This window comes from Varanus komodoensis, unplaced genomic scaffold (genome assembly GCF_004798865.1).
Source record: "Varanus komodoensis strain SLA01 unplaced genomic scaffold, ASM479886v1 scaffold30, whole genome shotgun sequence".
NCBI classification, from domain to species: domain Eukaryota; kingdom Metazoa; phylum Chordata; class Lepidosauria; order Squamata; family Varanidae; genus Varanus; species Varanus komodoensis.
In genome coordinates this window covers 2,782,438-2,804,089 of record NW_025335762.1, presented here as the reverse complement: position 1 = coordinate 2,804,089, position 21,652 = coordinate 2,782,438, and the positions used below count along the sequence as shown (strand labels likewise).

Below are 21,652 nucleotides of genomic sequence, written 5' to 3'. Positions count from 1 at the left end.
GATTGAAATATGCACTGGGCCCTTGGGTGGCAGGTAGAAGTCTTGCAAGTGCTTTTAGCTAGTTTTGTGTGAAACTAGTAATTTTGAAGTTATTGGACATCTCTTGAACAATCATGACAAAACTACTGAAGGAGTGTAATTATGATTCGTTGTTTGCTTTCACCTTTTTTTGGCTAGTAATTGAGGCACCTTGCAAAACTAGAACTGGGTGTGTTTTATAGGTATATTTTAATCTGTCACTACCCTTTCTGAGCCTTCAGGATAAGGAGGTCTGAAAATTGATTTAGCTGTAGGATTAGTTCCCACATTACTTTTGAAAATCATGAATGTGCTTTTGGGAATCACACCCAGGTTAGGAGAAACCTCAGGCTAAGTAATCTGCAGATCAGAGAGTGTGGGAAAAAGCAATGCATGAAGTAGCCCCAAGTGGCCTTTGAGCAGCTCGTGGCTCTCAGTCTACCTCACAGGGAAGATGTGATGGTAAATGAAAGTCTTAATGGATCTTGCATGTGGGAAAATACTGCAAAAGTAATGCTCTTGCTCACTTCTCTTCTTGAGAGAACAGGGTTGGTTAAAGGCTAATCACACTAGTGACTGTACACTTGGGAGACACAGCGTTGGGAGTCAGACAGCCCAGATTCATGGAAGATTGCGAGGTGTTTCTGAGCTTTCTTCCCTTGCATCCCTCCTCCCAGTCCTCCCCAGGGGCCAATGTGTGTTGCTGTTCATGGTGAGATTGTGAAGGAAAGGGGGGACCTGGTTCCAATAATGGAGGCCTCATCTAGAAAATGTTCACATGTGCATGTGTGGAAGGAACCCTGAGCACAACATTGTTTGGATGATTCCATCGGTATTTGAACATGGGCTGTAGGGGGGCTTTAACCCTTTCTACACGAAGTACCTGATGTGGATTGGGTACCCTGTGCCTACTGTAGAGTAAAAAAGAAGACGGGAAAGTAGCTATGGGGTCCGTATTTTGTGGCTTTTATGCAAAGAGGGCAGAGAAGTGGTCCCGCTGTGCTCCAGGAGGATTCTCTGTCTCCTTCATCACATCACTGACCAAGGTACATTGCACATCGCGTGAGTCTGCTTGGCAACACGTTACCGTTCCGTTGGTGTGCTGACCACCCCGCTGCCTGCCAGGTCTCCCTGACGGAGCTGGCACAAGGGGCATTGAGGTGTCCTGAGTTGGATGACTTCACTCTCCATGCTGGGACTTCCTTCTAACAGGCTCACCTGAGGACTTAGCTACTGTCATGGCTACTTACGGCAGCCGTGTGGCCGTTCTAGGTGCCTTCAGCCATATACACAAGCTTTTGTACAGAGCTCTAGGGAGGCAGGCTGTGATGTCTCAAGTTTTCTCAGCCTTTGCAAGGTTGGTGGATTAAATGTTCTTGTTCCCAATAGGTAATGAATCCAGGTGGTTCCTCGCCAGCCTCAGGGAATTGTTGAATCCTATATTCTGAACAGGGTTCCCCGGAAAGTCTGCAATCAGAATGCTTTTCTCAGAGCTTGGAACAGACATACAGCTACCCTCCTATTTGTTCCCAACGTGCATCTTGAAATTCATGCTGTTGTTGTTTTTTTTAACTGGCTGATTCCTTTTTAATTGAGAGTTCTGAATAATTTAAATAATTTCATGATTGGCTAGCTATACTAGTTTAATCAGAAATTGACCTTTTCTGTTAATAGTGATATCCTGAACCAAGCAATTAACGCAGGCAGTTGATCAAAGAGTTCCTAGGCAGCCTCACACTCTCACTAGTGGAAGCTTGACCTTCCTGTTGGCTTAGAGATGAATTTTCAGGTGTGTGCACACACCCAGAGCCCATGATGGGCACTGAAGCGCACACGGGGATAGTTCAAGCACAAGTCAAAGCCAGCTCTTGATAAATTTAACTGAGCATGGCTTAAAACCTATTTATTTTGTTAAGTACATGTTTGTGCTCTTTATATACTGCTAAACATTTTAAAATCCCATATAAATATTTAAATCATAATTGAAATCACATTTAAAATGTAATTTTTAAACAATACAATACAATTACAATCATAATTTTATACAGAGCAGCGGAGAAGCCATAAAACAAATCAGCATGGTTAATTTAATTACAGACCAAGAAAAGCCTGAGTGAACAGGTGTGTTTTCAGGAGGCATTTGAGAGATACCAAATTTTCTGCCTCAGGAACAGCACAAGGGAGCTGCCATGGAGAAGGCCTGCTATTGCATCAGCATTCCCCAACCTGATGGCCTTCAGAGGCATTTGGACTGCAGCTCCCAAAATCCCCATGCAGAAGGACCATTGATTGGGAATTCTGGGTGTTGCAGTCCAAGCGTGTCTGGAAGGCACAAGGTTGAGGAAGGCTGTTTTACATGGTAACATTCTGATAATCCTTGAGCGATCAGCAACTCCCCTTCCAGTGAGCTTGAAGATTGGTTAGGTCAGGTCCATGTAAGGGAAGGTGGTCTGCTAGATATTCTGGCGCTCTGTTGTTTAAGGCTTAGTATGTTGCTGTGTGCCATCAAACCATCTCTGACTTAAGGTGGCCCTTTGAGTGAAATGCCTTCAAAATGTCCTATCTACGACAGCCCTGCTTAGCTGTTCTAAGTGCAAGGCAGTGGCTTCCTTGTGGACTCCATCCATCTCCTGCTTGGTCTTCCTTTTGTTATTGTCTTCTTCTGTCTTTGACTTTCCCTACCATGACTGTCTTCCCCAGGGAGCCTTACCAAGTCTCACAATGTGTCCAGAATATGACAACTTCACTACCTCTATACAAATCTATGCTGTGACCACACTTAGAATACCAAGTAAAGTTCTGGTCATCACTCCTAAAGAGAGATATTGTAGAATTGAGGTACATGCAGAAAAGGGCAGATCGAATGACTAAAGGGCTGGAGTAATTCTCCTTTGAGGAAAAGTTAGAACACTTGTGATCATTAGGCTTAGAAAAAGGCTGAGTAAAAGGAGGCATAATGGACGTGTACAGAATTATGCATAGCATGGAGAAAGTTTGGAGGATATACTGTTTTCTCCTTCTCACATAACATTGGTCTACAAGGAGAAAGCCTCAGAAATGAAAGTAGCTAAATGTTACCAGAATTGTGTCACTAATAAAGGAAAATTGAGTCCTGATGATTAATCAGCTCCAGTTTCCAAGATACAGCTTCGGGTTAAAATTGCATCAAAATATTCAAAATTACGAGGGGGATGTACAATTATAACTTTTCTGCATAATGTGATATAGCAATGAGAATGGTGCCACACCAAGCATTATAAATTTATCTTTTTATTGATACCAATAACATAACTTTTCATTCATTTATTGGTTTTTCATGTAACATTTTCATGCTTTTTCCATGAAAAACTGACAAGCTCTAACATCAGATTAAACAACAAGGTTCCATCTTTATCATCAACTGAGTCTAGAGAGTCGGATTCTGGTGGATCTGGAATTGGCAAGTCCAGGATGCAGTGTGGATGGAATGTTTGGATATTCCATGGTCCACTTCTTCTTTCTTGAGATTCCTTTTGCAATTGGGGGCACCATGCAAAAATAGCAGTCGCTGCTATGATTGGTGTGTTCCTTCCACACCATTGGGACTGTGAAAGGCATGGACGTTTTCTTCTTGGTTAGCCAGTGACGCAGATAAGTGGCACATGTAATGCAACAATAATGAGGGGCCCAACTCTTGTCCTGATCCCCTATTTTGCATCCAAAATGTAGGTGCTCTGCATTTTTTACCACTGCCGTCATTCTGCACTTTTGAGATGCAAATATAACCTCGCCACAAATGTAGCGGAAGTTATGTGTGTTGTTTACACAGTTTCGAGGTGTCTTGGCTTCTGGGGGAAAATATCACACAACTGTTCCTTGGAAATGTTAGGCAATGGCACTTTCACAAGCCACCAGATGTAACTGTATGATGTGTAGATCTGACCAAGACAAATGTACCTTGCAATCAAAGAACAATAAATTATGGGTAGGTAATAATGTTTAGTCTCAAAGCGAAGATAAATTTATGCACTTCCATGTGGTACCATTTTCATTGTTCTACCGTACTTTGTCAAGAAGTTACGAGGCATCATGATCATCAGACACCTCCCTCCCTTGTAGGCAAATATACTTGCCTGTGTATAAATCTTTATTGTGTAATATCTTGAAAACTTAAGCCAGCCAGCACCTTTATCACCTGTTTTCTAATTCAGCTAATCAAACTATGTAAGAATTAGCACATTTTATCTCGGAGGTCGATAATTTCCCAAAATTTGTAGAGCAGTGTAATACCAGAACTCAGAGTCATCCATGAAGCTGACTGATACGAAATTCAGGACAGATAAAAGCATGCCAGAGAGAAGCATGCCGTAGCACATACCGCAGGAACTGTGGAATTTAGTTCCATGGGATGCCCTGAGCACCATTCATTTGGATAGCTTTAAAAGGGGATTGAACCAATGAGTGGTTATTAATGGGGAAGGTTATCACTTACTAGTCCTGCTGGTTGTATGCTCCCTCCAGTATCAGTACCTGTGTACTTCAGATGCTGGGGAGCATGGGTGGGGGGGTGCACTTGCATTCCTGCCCCACTTGTGGGTTTCCTATGGGCAGCTGATTGGCCATGGTGGGAACGGTATGCCGGACTAGACGAACTTTTGTTCTGAGCTACCATGGTTCATCTCATGCTCTTGCGTCATTTTGGACACAGGCTTGCTTACCTTTCAGGACAGTCACTTCTATTTAAAAAAAAATTGAGAAATTCAGCAATTTCGCGTAGCAGTGATTAAACAGCCTTGCATTCAGCTACCACATGTCTCATTCCACGCAAAGCATTGATATTCTGCACCCCGCAAGTTTGTAAATTTTGAATAAGTCACCTCCTTTGTGCAGAAAAAGTCCGTTATACCTATACTGGAGTGGGATAGCACTGTGATTATAAATCCTGTCAAAGTTTATTTAAAACAAGAACAGGGAATAGGAGGGAAGGAGGTGGGAGAAAAATGCACAAAGCAGGCAGTGGAGATTTAAGACCACTTGCACTGGCAAGCGTCACACTGCTCAGTTTGCACCCACATGCCTTCAGCAGCACGCAGAAACTAGTCGTAGAAAAAGTCATGTTAGTAGTAGTTTGGAGGGCAGTAGACTATCAAGGGCCAAATGGCATCAGGACAGTGGTTTAGGGATGCATTGTGTGCATCACGAGTAAACTAGACTTCCGTTTTGCGGTAAAATGCTGGTGTAGATTGATCCCAAGAGAAATGTGCGAGTTTGCACATGGCAGGCATGTCATGAGCGGAGCCGGCTAAAGCCGTGGGTCAGACTAGGTGGCCCGGGAGGCCCCTTCTGACTCACTCTGTTTCTGTGTTTCTATGTTTCTGAGGTGATAGTTGCATTTCCTGGGTCACATGTAACACCAGCGAATAGCATTGCTCTTTGACTACATTTGAGAAAGCAACTTTAACATGACTCCCTAAGCAGACTTGTTGAACAGCTGTAATCGAGATGCTGCTTGGAATCTAGTTTACATTTGTGAAAACAAACAGCGTGTGAGCCGAGTTGCCAAAGGGGCAAGGGAGTTTAACCTGCCTCACAAAGTAGGGGATGAAAGTGGAAGCGGGGAAGTTAACGTGTAGCGCCATAAGGTGAAACTGTAAGCAGGTCACTGGAAAAACTAGCCTGCCTCCAATTCACAAACAACCAGCTTCTATTCAAGTACAGTACAGGCACTATAAACAGGATTTGTTTTAATTCCTGCAGATTCAGTGGTGTTTTCCCCAGCCTGAATATGGCAGTGAAGCGGCGTGAGCAAGCTCTGCAGGATTATAAGCGGCTACAATCCAAGGTGGAGAAGTACGAAGAGAAGGAGAAGACAGGACCCATCCTGTCCAAGTTACACCAGGTACTGATGCACACACAGAGAAGGTCTGAAAGCTTCCTGGGTGCAGGGCAGCATTTTTGGTGGTTGCCATGGGAATTATTTTGCACAGATGAAAGTACTTGTCCAGGCGGGATGCCTTGGGAGAGTTGGCATCATCCCCAGTGATGGTCTAGATACTTCCTTGAGGAATTTGTTCTCTCAGTGTCCTTAAGGACAAGTTTGAGGTGAGAACTAGTGTTCTTTCCCTGTCTTAAAGCAATCTGCTTTGTACACTGTAAGAGAAAATACCTTTGCAGCACCACCAGTAGAACAACATGTATTCTTAGGTGTTCCGCTCCCAAGTGAATCTGTTCTCGTTGCAGTTACTTTTTCTGAAGTCACAGAGTTCACTTTTTTCAATTCCACCTTTCTGCCATTGTATTCCAGCACGTGCATGGAACTTCTAAGAGATCACGCTCAACAGAACTGAAGAATGCAAAACTTACATAACTGTATATGCTAGATTTTGTGTTAAAGAATCACTATATGAAGGTTAAGAAAAACTTAATAGGAAGGCTTAGAATGTTACTTATACACGCATAAACCTAAATAAATGAAAAAATGAACTGTCTTGTCCCTGATAACTAAGCAGGGAAGAGTGAAAAATTCTAGAAGGACTTTGCTGAAAAGATCAGGAGGTTAAACATTTTTTATGATGTTAAAAGTTACACAGACATGCATCCTTTGGCACTGGGGACAGGCAAATCAGCTTTGTTCATCTTTGTGGCTGTGTAGGAATATGATACGGTCATATTTGGTATGTGATCCTTGATTGAGTAGGAACTCTTGTCAGCACTCTATGAAAGAAGAAAAAATCTCGAACTGGTAGGAAAATGGCACAAAACTAGCAGCAAACCAGGCAAACATGAAAAAAGTAAAACGCACCCAATAAAGGATTTGAGAAAGAGGCACGTATTTAGTGGCAAGTGGAAAGAGGCAAGTATTTAGTGTCTTCTCTCTGAAAGCTGCTCAGTGACTGAGTGCATTTTACATGTTAAGGATTATGAGCACTCATTCTAGCCAAGCTGTAGTAGGTCCTACACCTGGAAGATAGGCATAGTGGCTCTCAGTGAAGAAATGAAGAGTGACGTTTGGTGATCATCTAACTTTTGTGTTCCTTCAGGCTCGGGAAGAACTGAGGCCGGTGAAAGAAGACTTTGAGGCTAAGAACAAACAACTTCTGGAAGAGATGCCCAAATTCTACAGCAGCCGCATTGATTACTTCAAGCCAAGTTTCGAATCCCTGATCCGGGCTCAGGTATGACCCAAATTGAGTCTACCCTGTTAGGAGATCCCTTATGTACTGAAATACGGCCTAAGCTACCTAAGTTGTTCAACAGCATTTCAGTCAGTAAGAAGTGAATGCTGTCTACAGATAATATCAATCACTGTTGGGACACCCCCCCAATACACATCTGAAGAAGCTTCAGTGTTTCCTTTGAGGGGTTCAGTGGGACGAAGGGAGGTGAACCCATGGAGCATCCAGGTGTCTGGCTCCATTGTCAGCAGAGAAGAAGTGTCCATGTATGACAGGTATTTGGAAGGCCAGGTCCATGGACCATTAGGTTCCAAACCTGAGCATTTCCATGCCTCCTCCTCCTGAACTGGGCCAGTTCCTGGATGTGGGAATTCCTGAAGCAAAAAGGGGAGGCCTGATGCTCCTCTAATTTTCTGACAACAAGATGCCTCTTGCTGCCAAGAAGCCTAGAAACAAAAGCTATGAGAGTGAACTTAGAGGAGGCGGCTGTCCACATAGTCCCCTTTGAACCCATTGTAACATGGAAACTTGAGATTTTTGGAGGGAGGGTGGTGCCTGAAATCAGAAGCGACAAGGTTGTGCTTTCAGTTGTCCCAGTACAGGAATTTTGTGCATACGGGGTGAGGCAGTCGCATGCATATTTGAGGCACAGCTTCCTAATATTGGTGGCTGCTGATGCGAGAGTGTGCCCAGAAACTTACTGGATAGCCAAAAGAATGGTAACATTCAGCAGTTGCCGTTAAGACCTGTGGCCCCCTTTGAAGGCTGGTGTGGCGTGAGTCCCTGCAGGCCTCAGCCTCAACTCTTTGGGGATTTCTCTCTGCCCAGAGCGTCAGCCTCACAGCTGGATCCTCAAGTAAGTTTTTCAGAAACTGTTGATAAAAGGAGGTCCTGCAAGCAAGGCCAGTTCATAATGTACATGGATTGTCAGTCTGTAAATACCTTGGTAGACTTTTTTCTTATTCTGTTGTTGGAATATGTGGTGGTTTTTTTCCAGTGCAGAGTGATCTAAACATGACATTCTGTGTTTGAGCATTGGGTAGCGGAGGGAGAGAAGGCGAGTCTGTGTGGCTCAGTTTGAAAGAGGTTCTTTTGAACGGAACTCTCTTGAGGGCTGTAAAGGATTTTTTGTTTTTGGTTTATTTCAACGAAAGGCTGAGATCTTGCGTGGTTCACAACAGGACACTGCAGTCCTGTGCATCTCTACTCCAAAGTGAGTCCTAATGAATTCAGTGTGACGGTACCCTAGATATGTGTGTGTAGGACTGCAGCCTAAAACTGCTCCTTAGCATGTCCCCAAACTGTGTGGTGGTTGTGCACGTTTTAGTCCCCGCTGCAGGTGAGATGCAAGCCGAAGAGAAAAGCAGCCTTTCCCCCCAAAAATCGAGCCGGAAGCTAAACTCCTTAGGGGTTCCAACCCAGTATTACAAACAGAAATCACACACACTTTTTATTTAAATAAAGAGCTGTGCCTTATCTCCCTTTCTTAGCCTGCAGCCGGAACCCGCCCCGTTAAATCATGCCTCATCCTTTGGGATCAGAGTGGGAATGAGCTCAGGCCCAAAAGCATGCAGGTTGTAAACGGACTGAGTGCCACCCCCAGCTGGCATTTCTTTTTGGGGTCTCTCTCTCTCTCTCTCTCTCCCTCCCTCCCTCCCCCATCCACGCCTCGTTCAGTTTATTTGGTTTTGCATGGTGTCATGTTACTCAGAAAATCTATTTTTGTTCTTCTTTGTGTCTGTTGTTTCTAAGAGTCAGAACTGCTCTGCAGGCAGCAACCCTTCTTGGAGGGGCAACCATGTGGCTGACAGATGAGCTGATGTCTTGGTTTTCTCAATGAAAACCGGAGCATCCGGAGTGGCTTTTAATCCCATCCATGATCAATGACTTGGGTCAACAGGTTTCCCTGCCCCTTGGATCTGAGCCCTGGCAATTTGCCAGTCTTGAGAGAGCCATGCTTAATCAATGAGAATGGTGCACTGACCCCAGAAGCCTTGTTGAGTTACTTTCTGGGGCAAAGTTCTTGATCAGAAACTGTAGGTCAGGAGGTATGTGAACAAGAAACAACATTCTTAAGGGATTCTGCAGGATTAGCTCTCTGCTCCAAATATTCCACATAGGAAGAACAGTATTCAGTAAATTATCCTGGAAATACCCCAGAATTTCCCTTCAGTGTGTTTGTTCTCATCGTGGAAGGTGTGTACTGGTGAGAGGAAATGCAAAGCTTATTCTGACAGTTGGGACAGGGTAGTGCTTAGAGTTTTGGCTGGGACTCAGGAGATCCATGTTCTAGTCCCCGCTTGGCCATGACGCTCCCTGAGTGATTTTAGGCCAGTCACTGACTCTTGAGTTCCACTGTGAACCACTTTGAGTTCCTTGAAGGACAAGGGGCACATTATAAATATGATAAATAGATAAACAGGCAGTCACGTGTACAGATTGTAGAACCCTGCAACGGCAGTATTTCCTCCTGTTGCTGAGTGACGGTAGAGCCAAAGTGCCTTTATGAGGTTGCAACCTTTCCTTTGCTTCCGGTTAGCCCTGCTTCTGTGCCTTTTGCAGCAGCCTAATATTATGAAATGAAGGTGATGCTTTTCGGTTGCCACTTGCCTCCATACTGGAAATGCCTTCATGTATTTAGTTCCCATCGGCCAGGCTGCTGCTTAATGGCTGGGACAAGTGGCAGTTAAACAGCTAGCAGGGGCTGGAAGGCTGTATTGGAGCACTGGAACAGTAGTTTTCCTCTCTTGGCAGGGGTATTGAGCCCCTTCCAACTCTCTGATTGTATCTCACAGATCAATGTTTTGTTGCATTTAACTGTTGTTGAGCAGGGGTCCTCGGGTGTCCCTGTTCTGAGAGTGTGGTGGCTGAAAAGATGTGCAGTCCGTGGGAAAGACCCTTTTGGAAATAACAGCTGAGCAAAGAGGCGGCTTTCTTTCAATCTTAGCCCCCTTCTCCCCTCAATCCATAGCTTAAAGCGCTGTTGTAAAGGTTGCCAAGATAACCTGTTTGAGCAGCTAGGGAAAATAGTCAGACCCGCCTTCCCCAGATATGTTGGATTTCAGTTCCCATCATTCCCAGCATGGTGGAAATAGGCTGTGCTACCCAAAGTGTTGCTGCCAACTAATTTAAGGTCATACAATGACCTTTGCTTCTGAATCATTCTCCCTGTTGAATGTAACAGCCGAGCAAACAGTGCTGAGGGCATATTAGAAACAGATCCGAGATAGTTTTAAGGATTCCTGCCCAGTTAGGGCTCCTCCCAGACCACCCTCCAAGTTATTTATTGGCAGCTAAGAACTATGAGCGACAAGAGTGCAGTGGTCATGAACTGCCTTGTAATAATAATGTTCCGTTCTTTCACAGTGTGGCCTTCCTGTCATTCTCCAAATGGTGTTGTACAATTATTGATCAATTGTTTTAGCTTTTAACCCTAGGCCTTGGGGTACAGCCTATTTGGGCTACAAACATTTATATGAATAAAATAAACCTAAATGCGTAAGTAAACAAACTGCAGTTCACTGGTTCAGATATTCTGAGGAATTGTTTCAGGCCTCAAAAATTGTGGGAAGCAGCTGCAAGGAATGTGTGAACCAAATGTACATCGATCAGATGGAAAGGAATCGTGGAAGTTGGGGGCCATTCTGTATGCATGCCTTTTCCTGAGCACTCCCAGCCAGCAAGAAACTTGTGCATAAACTCTCTTCTCACAGCAATGGTCCTGCTCATTGCACACGCATGGACTCAGCCGTGCAGCAAGCACAGCGATGGCTCTCCATGTGATGTTCTGCAACCTAATCCTGCCCACATCATCTTGCAAAAATATGGATGTGGGAGATATTGCTGTTTTATGCAAAGACCCATCTCCAAGTTAACAGAGCACAGAAAGAAGGCCTCTTGAGCAGTGGTGTGAGTGTTTGACACATAAGCAAGGCCAGTGAATGAACTTGCAGAGGGCTGTGTGTGTTTGTGTGTGTGTGCGCGCGCGCGCACTTACATGTACAGATCCCAACACTGAGATGTCTTTGAATGAGGCAGTTCTTTCACTGGTGGCGAGCAAGTTGGATCAGAATTGAATGGCTGGATTTGGTCAAAAAAAAAAAAAGCTGCAGTTTAGCACTTGACGAATCTTGGTGAGCTTCAACTCATGAACACCCCTCCCCTTTAGCGCCACCACAGAGATGAGATGGAAGGTTTTTGTTTTATGTGTCGGTGTTTTATGAGAGTCAGTGTCATGAAGGATGTATAATGTTGGACTATGACCAGGACGTTTCAGGTTCATATCCCCCATCAGTTCCTAACCCACTGGGTAGCCTTGGGCCCATCACCATCTCTCAACCTAATCTGTCTTGCAGGATTGTTGTGGGGATAAAATGAGGTGGAGGGGACTACAGATGCTGCTTTGGTTTCACAGGAGGGAAGGTGGAATATAAATGTACTAGAAATAAGTAGTAAACTAACTATAGCTGCTTGTTTAATCCAAACAAAGAACTGTGGTCAATGTTAATTATGGTTTAGGGAAAGAAGTCAGGGTTATAAATCACAGTTTGAAGTTGGCTTGTTTTCCTAAACCACAATTCAGGTGCTGGTCTGAGTTTGGATACAACAAGTAACTGCAGTTAGTTGAAAATGGAAGTCAAGCTCTTTTATCTCCTCTTCACACCTGTGTGGCATGTGACCCAGAAAGGTGTCATTTCTAAAGAAAGAGCTAAAAACATGATTAAAAACTTTCTGTTATTTAAACAAAAGTGAAAACTGACTTACCTCTCTTGTAATAGTCTTCACTCCTGAAATGTGGGTTTAGGAGAAGGATGTCCTAGACCCTTTTCGATCACCTTTCCAAGGAACAGCAAACAGGGGGCAGGTGCTTTGCAGCCTGGGCTGCAGAACCCAATGGTGTTGTTCATCTTCCGGGACTATTGACTGTAGTGGCTCAGGCCAGTGGGAGATAGAATCCAATAACTTCTGGAGGAGCAGATGCTTCCCACAGCCCTATATTATAATTCTGTGGTTTCCTGCGTGGAGTCGGTGGACAGCGAGGTCTCTTGACTTCCTCCAGGTTCTTTCCCCCTCCTGACTTTGCTTATTTATTTTATTTTATTATTTATTTTTTGGTGTGGGAATGTTAGCTGTGAGATTTCCATGTCACCCTGGAAAGTTACATGCCATTCTCCAGGGCCACATTCAATTCTAAAAGTGCCACTGGGACTCTGAGACTTCGTTAGAAAATAAAGATATCAGCCTACCCCTTTGTTTTGTAGCATGCCCTGGTGCATAGAAGGTGAGATGGGGGAAGGGAGTCTCCTAAACAGCTGGTGGGGAATAGTGCTTGGCCTTTTTTGCATTTTGTGTAAATCTTGGTTCATCAGCTTGGCATCAGTGAAATGGGTGCTGGGGGAGAAAACTGTATTCCAAAGAATGGTTTTATACTGTGAAGTTCAGGCATCATCTTGGCCTTTTACTTCATTTTTTAGCACCTTACTTTCCTTTCAATTTCAGCAGCTCCCATTCTGGGGAAGGGGCAATCTGTGACTGCCCGGCGTGGCAGCCATTCTCTGTACAACAACAGAGCAGCTGTTTTCTAAGAGCAACAGTCCAGATGTGCTCACTGACTCCAAAAACTTGGGGATCCCTGGTTTAATTGTTGTGTCCTTGCAAAGGATTATAGGAAAAGCCTTTATTTGTTCTCAGGTCGCTCAGCAAGCCTGATGCCAAGGGCTGATGCAATATGATTCCCCCCCCCCGCCCCCCACCAGTGCATACCGCGTGTAATGTTCTAATACTACATACTTTTGCCCACCCACGAGCTTCATCTGAATTTTTGGAATCAAACATTTCCCTTGCCGTAGACTTTGAAGTTCCCACACGAAGATGAAAGGGGGAGAGTTTGTGCTCCCTTGTTGATGGGAGCCTGTGAAGAACAGTTCCTTCTCGCCTTGTTCTTATCATTCTCTGATTTTAGAAAAATCAATTTCTCTCTTCTTCCAAATGTTTAAGAGGTCTGGAGTCAGTGCACACCCAGCAGGTGCTTTGTGTGTGCTGCTGAAGTTCTTGGGAACTGGTTCCATTGGTAGATGGCTGGTTGTAATGTATGCCGAAGATTCTGTCCAGACTCCTGGTTCCAAAGAACTGTGGCCCGTTGCTGTTCCCACGGTGTGCGCTGGACTGCCTAGCCATTGGTCTGCTCCTAAGTAATGGGTGCAGCCTGGCTGCCGGGTAAATCTTGCAGTTTTTAAACAGGGGCCTATGTTGGGCTATTTATTTATTAGATTTATACCCACTCCCCCCCCCCAAAAAAAAGTGGCTTGCATTATTCTCCTCCTCCTGCTCTCAGTCTTACCCCCACAACAACAACCCCGTGAGGTAGGTTGAGCTGAGAGTCTGTGACTGGTCCAAAGTCACCCAATTTGGACTGTTCCTAGGCTCTCAGCCCAACCTACCTCACAGGGACGTTGTTGTGGGGGTAAGACTGAGAGCAGGAGGAAGAAAGTGATGTAAGACACATTGAATTCTTTAAAAAAAGGCAGTATATAAATTCAATGAAAATAATTAATGCTGTCAGTTAACAGTGGAGTAATACAATCTCTGGTTGCAGATCAACATTATTCAGGAGCATGGGACTCTATCTGTGGATTTGAACCTGGGCATGTTAGGTCATTCTGTTTCTTTTGTTTAATCTTCTTGGATGTTAAAAGTCCTTCTGTAAAGCAACAGGAGAGGATGTGTACTTTTTGGCGTGTGGTGCCCTCAAGTGGACTTACTTGGTTAAGACTGTTAATCATGACACTTCCCTTCCCCCAGCCCTTGAGGATGTGACCTCCGCTGGTCCTGGGGTTAGTTAATGCCGGTGAAGCTTTTGTTGCTATCTCAGTGCATTGTGGGCTTGCTTTACAGAAGTAGGAAAAGGGCCGCCGCTCTTTTCATTCAGCTGTGTTGGTACTGGAGGGGAAGAACCTCAGAACAGGTTGGACCAGTGAACAGGAATCTAGGTTCCTTCCAGAAGCAATGCTTTTGGAACTACATAGAGTTCTGCCACTGGGGCAAAGAATCCTTGAGCCCAAAGAGTTGGATTGACACTGAGCCATACTTAGAATATGCCTATTAAAATCAAGTGGATAAAATACTCATGAGTAACTTGTCCCGCTGATAGCCGTGAGTCTGCGCCAAGTGTGACTAGGCCTGTGTTTGGCACATTCTCTTTTATTTCATTGACCTTTGTTTTGGGAAGAGATAATCCAGTCTGTACTTTCTGATTCTGTGCGTACTTTTATTTGGAAGCAGGTCTCCCTTATTTCAGAAGAACTTGCTGCTTACTAAGTGTGCTTGCAGCTCCTTCAGCTGATAAAAGAATGGGTTAAAAAAGGGCCATAAAGTCATTTAAATAAGTGCCTGGTTAGCCAGAGGAAGTATTCTCAAGCTGGGGTGCCACAACAGAAAAGACCCTCTCTTTTTTGCCCTGTCTTAGATGACCTGTTTTATTCGTTTTATTCAAAATGATGGATGCCACCCAAAAGCAGGGCAGTAAATGATATTTTATCCCTCACTTCAGTTTTGCCTGTATCCCATTTTAATAACACCCAAGATCTACTTAATAGACCTACTGATACTGCATTTTGGAAGGGCTACCTCTAGGCATATCGTTTGCAATAGGGGAAGTTAGGCTTCCCTGAACAACACTGCATTGCAGAAATTCCTTATTTTCTCTGTTTGCAAGTTCAGTTATTGCCCATCCTTAGATGGGAGCAGGAGATGGACTTGGCACCACGCATCTTCCCAGAAGGTGCTCACGACCTCAAAGTTTAAGAATGCTTTCTCTGGCCCTTCCTCCAGGGGGATGGAACACCTGTTGGCTTTCCTGTGATTATTCTTGGTCAGCAGAGGGGGGCACGCTGCCTCCACAGCCGTGCTTCTGAAGTGTGGGGGCACCTCTCTATGGAACCTGAGCGGTACAGACCGTCTGCTGGACTGAAAAAGCATCTGGCGTCCCATGGAATGATGTTTCATTAGAATTGGTTTGCCCCCGAATGCTAATTTCTAGACCTGTTTTCAACATGTTGCAGCTCCTTCAAAGGCACATGTAGACAATGGCAGCACCTTTGTCAGGGACTTCCATTCATCCTGTTATTCATTCTGCGCAGGAGGATCATACCCCATTTTCCAAGCAGTATCTCAAACCAAGATACGCAGTCAAATATGTTTAGTAAATAAGACGGATGATACACCTTATCTTTTCCTTAGGTTCTAGAGCTTCAGTGTCATTTGTAGCTGCCACGTGTTGAGTAGGTAAGATTGCCAAAATAGACCATCAGTTTGCTGAGAGGTGGTGAACCTCCTCTTTCCCTTACGGGAGTTTATATCAGAAGAGACAGAAGTGGTCTCATTTGTGGTCAGTTGTTATAAACTGGAAATCTGCCCAAAAGCTCTAGCAGGCTTGAAGGCCTTTGGACTGAGATTGCATGTACAGCATGCCAAAATGTGTTTGGTTTTTCTTCTTTTTAATTAAAATCCTGGGCCATCAAGATAGTGGTTTCTCTGCAGAAGAGCCACACAGAAAGTGCCGTTGGCCCTGCAGTGGTGTGGCAGCTTAGCATTAACATTTCACTCATTGCTAGTAGCGTGTGCTGAGGACATGTCCTTTCTAGTATATCTTGCTGGTGTGTGCGGATCCCTGCAGACCCTTGCTTCCTCCCCCTCCTCTCCCACTGTCTGTGCAAATGAGGGTGGAAGCAGTGTGCCACATCACAGAGTGGGAGAGCTTTGCACACCTCCAGTATGACTAATGCACACTTTGCACCAAGCCCACTCCCTCCATGATATTCAAGATACTCGGGATTCAGAGGCAAGAAGCTTTCACTGTGCAGAGGAAGGCCGCAGTGGTGCATGTTCCTATGTGCCATTTCCACATATGCCTCTCCACACATCATGATGGAGGAGAATGGTTGGACTCTGCTATGCCATATGGGAATTCCAGCACTGTGCTTCTGCGTAGGGAAAAGTGGTGCCCGAGTGATTATTTCCTAAGGATTCTTGCAACTAGTCATACAAATCTTTCTGTGGGTCATTTTCCCCCATACTTCAGTTTATGTAGAGACTATTCGGGGCATCGGTGTGGACCAAACTCAATTCTCATGGTATCATCACCAATAGTAACAGACACTTGTGCCACTTTCAGAATTAAAAGAGGGAAATTAGCAGCTGGACCTTGGGAATGGCATGAAATATCTAGCAAGCGGTACCGTTGTTAATTCAGGTGCTACAGAATGTGAGAGCCCCCTTTCTATGTTCCTTAGAGCTCAGCAGTTTGATGGCACAGTGTGAGAGTTGCCCACTCAGCCTCTAATAGTTTGGCTTGTCCTATTTTGGTTATTCTGCTGCCGCAGATTTGATTTCATTAGTCATTGTGGAAAGCAGCAGTCCCACTGATTGCCAGAAAGTGCAGCTCTCTGACCTGTGGATTAGAAGGGAAAACCATGCTATGGATCTTAGTAGTTCAGTCTCCCTGCCCGATGGTGCCCACCACTCTCCATGCTGACTGGTAGCAGGTTAAACCAAAGAACCAGTATGAGGCATTTGGCGATCTGTTGAGATTTAGGTGTTCCCAGGAGAGGCAGCCTCCTTCCGATCAAAATAAAAAGCAATGCACGGTGATGGTGAGGGGGAGAGGCTGTCTCCATGGAGATGGTGTGTATAGCTGTGCCCAAACCACTTGTTCTTAAAGAGATGAATGCGTTTGCATGGGGCTGCAGCAGCTTAACAGAGGGACCCTTCTCGGTGGAGACCTGTGCTTGAGCCAGTCCTTTTGGATCATAGCCAAGCATGGGCTTCTTGAGTTTAGTGTACTGATGTCTTCTGGAACATCAGTCCCATGTTGTAAAGTGCTGATGGAGAACCTGTTTCAGCCTAAGTGCTGCAACCATGTTCTGAGAGGTGCTCAGCGGCCACGTTCAGTGGTAGCAGGGCCAAAGGTAGCATAGATGGACCCAAGAAGACACAAACATGAACAGGCCGCTCTTACCATCAGCAGCTGAAGAGTTTCAACTTTTCAGAGAAACCACCCAACATGTGCCCTGGTGAAAAGGGAAATGGACATCTGGGAAACCCCAGGTGGGCTGGATTTGTGGGGGAGGGCAGCAGGCTGTCTCCTTTGCAAGAACCTGATAAAACTCTTGGGTCCTTTTATCATTGTTGAAAGTTTTGGGCATGCTCAAAAATTTTGTAGCAAGACAGATCAATAGACACATAGGAAATCCAGATCCCCAGCCCAGAGTTTAGAATTATATCTGCCAGAGAGCTGTGATCCTCTGCCTTTTTCTCTCAGGGAAAGTACAATGCCTCTTTTCATGCAGGATCATGACATTTAGTTCTGAATTAATCAGAGGAATAGACATAAGCTTCCTCCTTTGTCTTCTTGATTACCAGCATACAGTAGAACTCCAACAGCTGGGAAGAGAGAGGCAAGGCGGGTCTATTTACCATTTTCCTTCTCCAGTGTCTGGTGCATATTTATTACACTGATGTTACACACTGCCTTTCTGATAGACTTGCATTCCTAGGGGCTCTTCCACGCACTGACCAGAACCAGATCTTACTTAGTTTTTGCACAGTGGATACATCATGTGCCCACAACCCATGGCCTGGAACCCAGGTAGCAGTGAACATGTGTCCAGCGACTGTAAGCAAGAGACAGGGTAGGCCTGGAGGGCGCTGTAGCCCAGCAAGCGCTACAGAATGGACCACTTGGTTACTTGAAGACTGTCCTCGTACAGCGTTCCCATGGGAGCTTGTCAATGGGAGACTGTCCAGCGTACACTCTGTGTTAGCATACAACTGCAGGACACGGGGAGCTGCAGTGAGCTTCCTTAGAGAGCTTGCTCCATCAGCTTCTGTTGCTATGGTGATGATATAGATCTATAAAAGGGACAGTTACAGCAAGGCAGTGCAGTCTAGTGAGCTAAGCACAAGGCAAAGAAGGTGCTAAACACCCTACCGTTTTAAATCCCTACTCTTCTTAATGTTTGCGCTGACCTTGAGGGGAAGGCACTTGCCCCTTTGGGCAACTGTCTAGAATATGGGGATAAGAATAGCACCTCGTGGGGGCGTTGGGAGGATTAACCAGCATTTGTGAAAATCCTATCCATGCTTGGCTGCCCATGAAATGCTTCAAAGGGAGAAAGTGTTAAGCTGGGAGTGTGTGTGCATGCACGCGCACATGTCATCCCTCCCCTCCTCCACCCATGATAGTTTTTTAAGGTAGCTCGTTGCACACTTATGAAGGACAGCAGGAAACACCATTCTTCCCCCAACTGTGTGCTAGAAAGGTCAGAGTTCGTGACTCACTTCTGCTGCCTCCTCTGCATAACTCCAGACGGCTGTGTAGGAAGAGGGGTTTTGTCACTACTTAATCACGATGAAGTAAACTGATCCCCTTCAGATGTGGAGATGTAATCACAACAGCTGGGATCCTGCAGGGACCTTCCTCCTCAGCCTGGGGGTTGGGTGAGGAGTGACAGAAGCCCACAAGCTTTCTGTGGCAGCTTCTCTTGGGCTGCTGTGTTGGGAGCCGGGTTTCCTTAGGCCCCAAATGTTTCCACATTGTCTCCCAGTTTTCTCCCAGCTCTTTTGAGAAACTTGAAAAACATGCCTGCCTATCTTGTTATCCTAGTTTCCCAGGCCTAGATCTGGTGAGGGAGAGGAGCGGAGTGGTACCACGCTTTTTCAGTCTCCCTCCCAGCCTTGAGCTACGAGTCGCTGTGACCGTATCAAAGCTAAAGGTTTGGTGGCCCCAGCTGCACTCATACTAACTTTTCATGCCTCAAGCAGTATTCATTGAACAGGGGGTGCATTTACATCCGCCACGATTTAAGCCATTTGCTACTCGCTGGCGATACAGATCTCATTTAAAAGTTTAGCTAAATGAGCATCATCCGTGCTGGTCCAGCCTAAAGCCATTTTTTACCGTTCCCAATTACCAATGCCTGATTTTCGCCCTGTTGCAGCCACAACAGTAACTCAACGTAGCAAAGGCCATTTCAAGGTGGTCTTGCCTGTACTCGCTAGTGTTCATCCCCCGGCCAGTTGTCCTTCCTGGTTGAGGGAATGGTGGCCTCAAACTTCTGCCAGCCCCCGAATAGTGTTGTCGGTTATGAGAGATGAAGCCAGAACATCCGGACAAGATGCTAACCCCATACATGAATCCAATCCTGATCAAGTCAAAGGAAAGCGCAATTCCAATGCATGTTTTAATGGCATCAGTGTTGCCTTGAAAGTTAAGAGGTGTATATGGCAGAATGTGAAGATTTTGTTGGGAAAAAGAGCAGTATCATTTGTGGCCACGCATACACATGCTCACCCACACGTGCTGCACTGGCTGTTGTTGAGTGAAAGGTAAAGACACATTGGATCATTAATCCTTCAGTCAATGAAGATTTCTTGAAGTGGTGACAGCTCTAGCAGCAGGCAACAGAAAAATCAAGCAGAGCTGTTGGCTGGCTCTAAAACGGTCTCAGTCCTCTTTAGAAATGTTTTCTGTTGCAAAGGATTAAAATGCCTTGTCTGTATTCTCTTGGCAGTGTAGAAGATGGCTTGGTGGTTGCAGATCACCGGAGGATCCCGCCTGCTGTTTAGATGTTTGCTTTTGAGGGAATATGAGTTTAACCCGCCTCCTGTTCTTTTGCACTAGGTTGTGTACTACACGGAAATGTACAAAATCTTTGGAGATTTAACACAACAGATTGACGAGCCTGGCCTGACAGATGAGCAGAGGGAGAAGGAAAACGAAGCCAAGCTGAATGAACTGAGGGCACTTTCTATTGTAGCTGATGACTGACCTCCAGCCCCAAAGCGGCAGCAGCGGCAGCTTATCCTGATGCCGCGGGCCAAGAGTGGAAATCTCCTTTTGCTCTCTCTTCTCCAGAGACCTCCAAAAGGGGTCTTTTAGTCCTGTGCAAGCCTGCTGTTTTGATCTTGGTGAGTGTCTCTGCAGCGGCTCCCCAAAGGCTGAATCCCACAATCAGCGCGACAAGAGCCTCATCACTGCAGCTGGCAGAGGGGGGTTTGTGGGCTGGGGGAGCAGCTCCTTACCCTGAGCATTGATTGATGTGGCTTTCTGGTGTACCGCACTGACCAGTCAGTCTGTCTGCAGCGGGGCTGCACTTACTCCTCCCAAAATCTGCAACTTACAGCTTTGGTGTTTGTCATGGTAGCTGGCCAGATTTAACATAGGGCTGCCCCACTGTGCCTTTAGGGGAGACCTTGTCCTCCCACTGAGACCCTGTTTGACAGGAGGCACTATCAAATGTTTCTGTATATTCAGGGAATAGAAGGCTATCAGAAAGCACAGCCTAAAAAAAATACTGAGCACAATAGTTGGATTCACTGGGGAGTCACTGAATTATTATGAGCCTGGAGGAAGGCTGCCAGGGCACAGGGAAGGGAACATTTGGCTGTGGGGTCTTGACGTAGGCTCCTGCATTCAGTGAAACTCTTCACAGGCCTGTGTAAAGTTACAGAAATAACCACTTGCACGACAGTTGCAGGTGTCTAACTCGTTTTCCTGTGAGACTGTTTGCATAGCTTGCGCTGGGGACAGAGGATTAAGCTAATAATAAGGATGCATGAACCCTATTTTTGTAGGGGAAGCTGTTGGGAAGGCAGATTCCCCTTTACTTTCTTCTACCTTCACCCGCTATAGATGTTTTTCCTGCTGTAGTCCTTCATCCTGTTCATTTATGGTTAATCAAAACATAAAGCAAGGAGGTAGATGACTCTTGCCATTTCAAGTGCTCCTGTAACCTGTGATTCTAATTTTATTTTTACAAAAAAGAAAAAACCCCAAAACAAAACCCTGTCTTCCTGCTTTGTAGAACCAACACTCACAGCTGCCCTCTATGCCTGAAGAGGCCACCTTAAGCAGTACACACCTGTTGGAAGAGAACAGGATTAATTTTGCTCCTGTATAACACTAGCCTGCCACCTGCAAGGATCCTGCTGGAGCAGTCCTTTAGACTGTAGCTGTGCTCCCTCACCCCGCCCCACCAACTTCCAGCCTAACGTTTAGTCTGAGGAACTTAGTACTGATGGACAAGGATCGTTTGTTGGAAATACAGTCCCCAAAGCAGAAATTCTTTCCTGCTTTTTCTACCTCTCAACAATTTTGTAAGGCCAGCCGCATCATCGCTCTGTAGATACCTCTAACCTTTCCCATCAAAGGTAAGTAAAAGACCCAAAGGCAGCTACATTGACAACAAAACGCTATCATTGCCTACTTTTTGGTCTTGTTCCCTGTTGGGTGAGAGGAGGTGTGGCCACTGCAACCTTTGGTGTTGGATGCAAGTACCACAAACTTAGTCTGTACAGTAGGAAACGGAATGGCCACTTTGGAACGTATAAGCTGTGTCTTGTCATCACGACTACCTCTGTTTCTCCCTGTTCTCCCCCAGCCCTGGCATCAGACATCATCTGAAGCACCATTTTGAAGATGG

The 21,652-nt window shown here is 45.4% G+C and overlaps 1 protein-coding gene across 7 annotated transcripts in view; it reads left to right on the top strand.

The window, feature by feature from the left end:
* Positions 1-21,420, top strand: part of BIN3 (bridging integrator 3) — a 106,754-nt gene extending 85,334 nt beyond the window's left edge. For all 7 annotated transcript variants that reach the window (XM_044437531.1, XM_044437528.1, XM_044437532.1 and 4 more), the window contains 3 exons: positions 5,755-5,896; positions 7,038-7,172; positions 19,852-21,420. In XM_044437531.1, coding sequence (XP_044293466.1) covers positions 5,755-5,896; positions 7,038-7,172; positions 19,852-19,998 — 424 coding nt within the window. In that variant the 3' untranslated portion in view covers positions 19,999-21,420. The remainder of the gene's footprint in view (positions 1-5,754; positions 5,897-7,037; positions 7,173-19,851) is intronic.
* Positions 21,421-21,652: the final 232 nt, after the last annotated feature.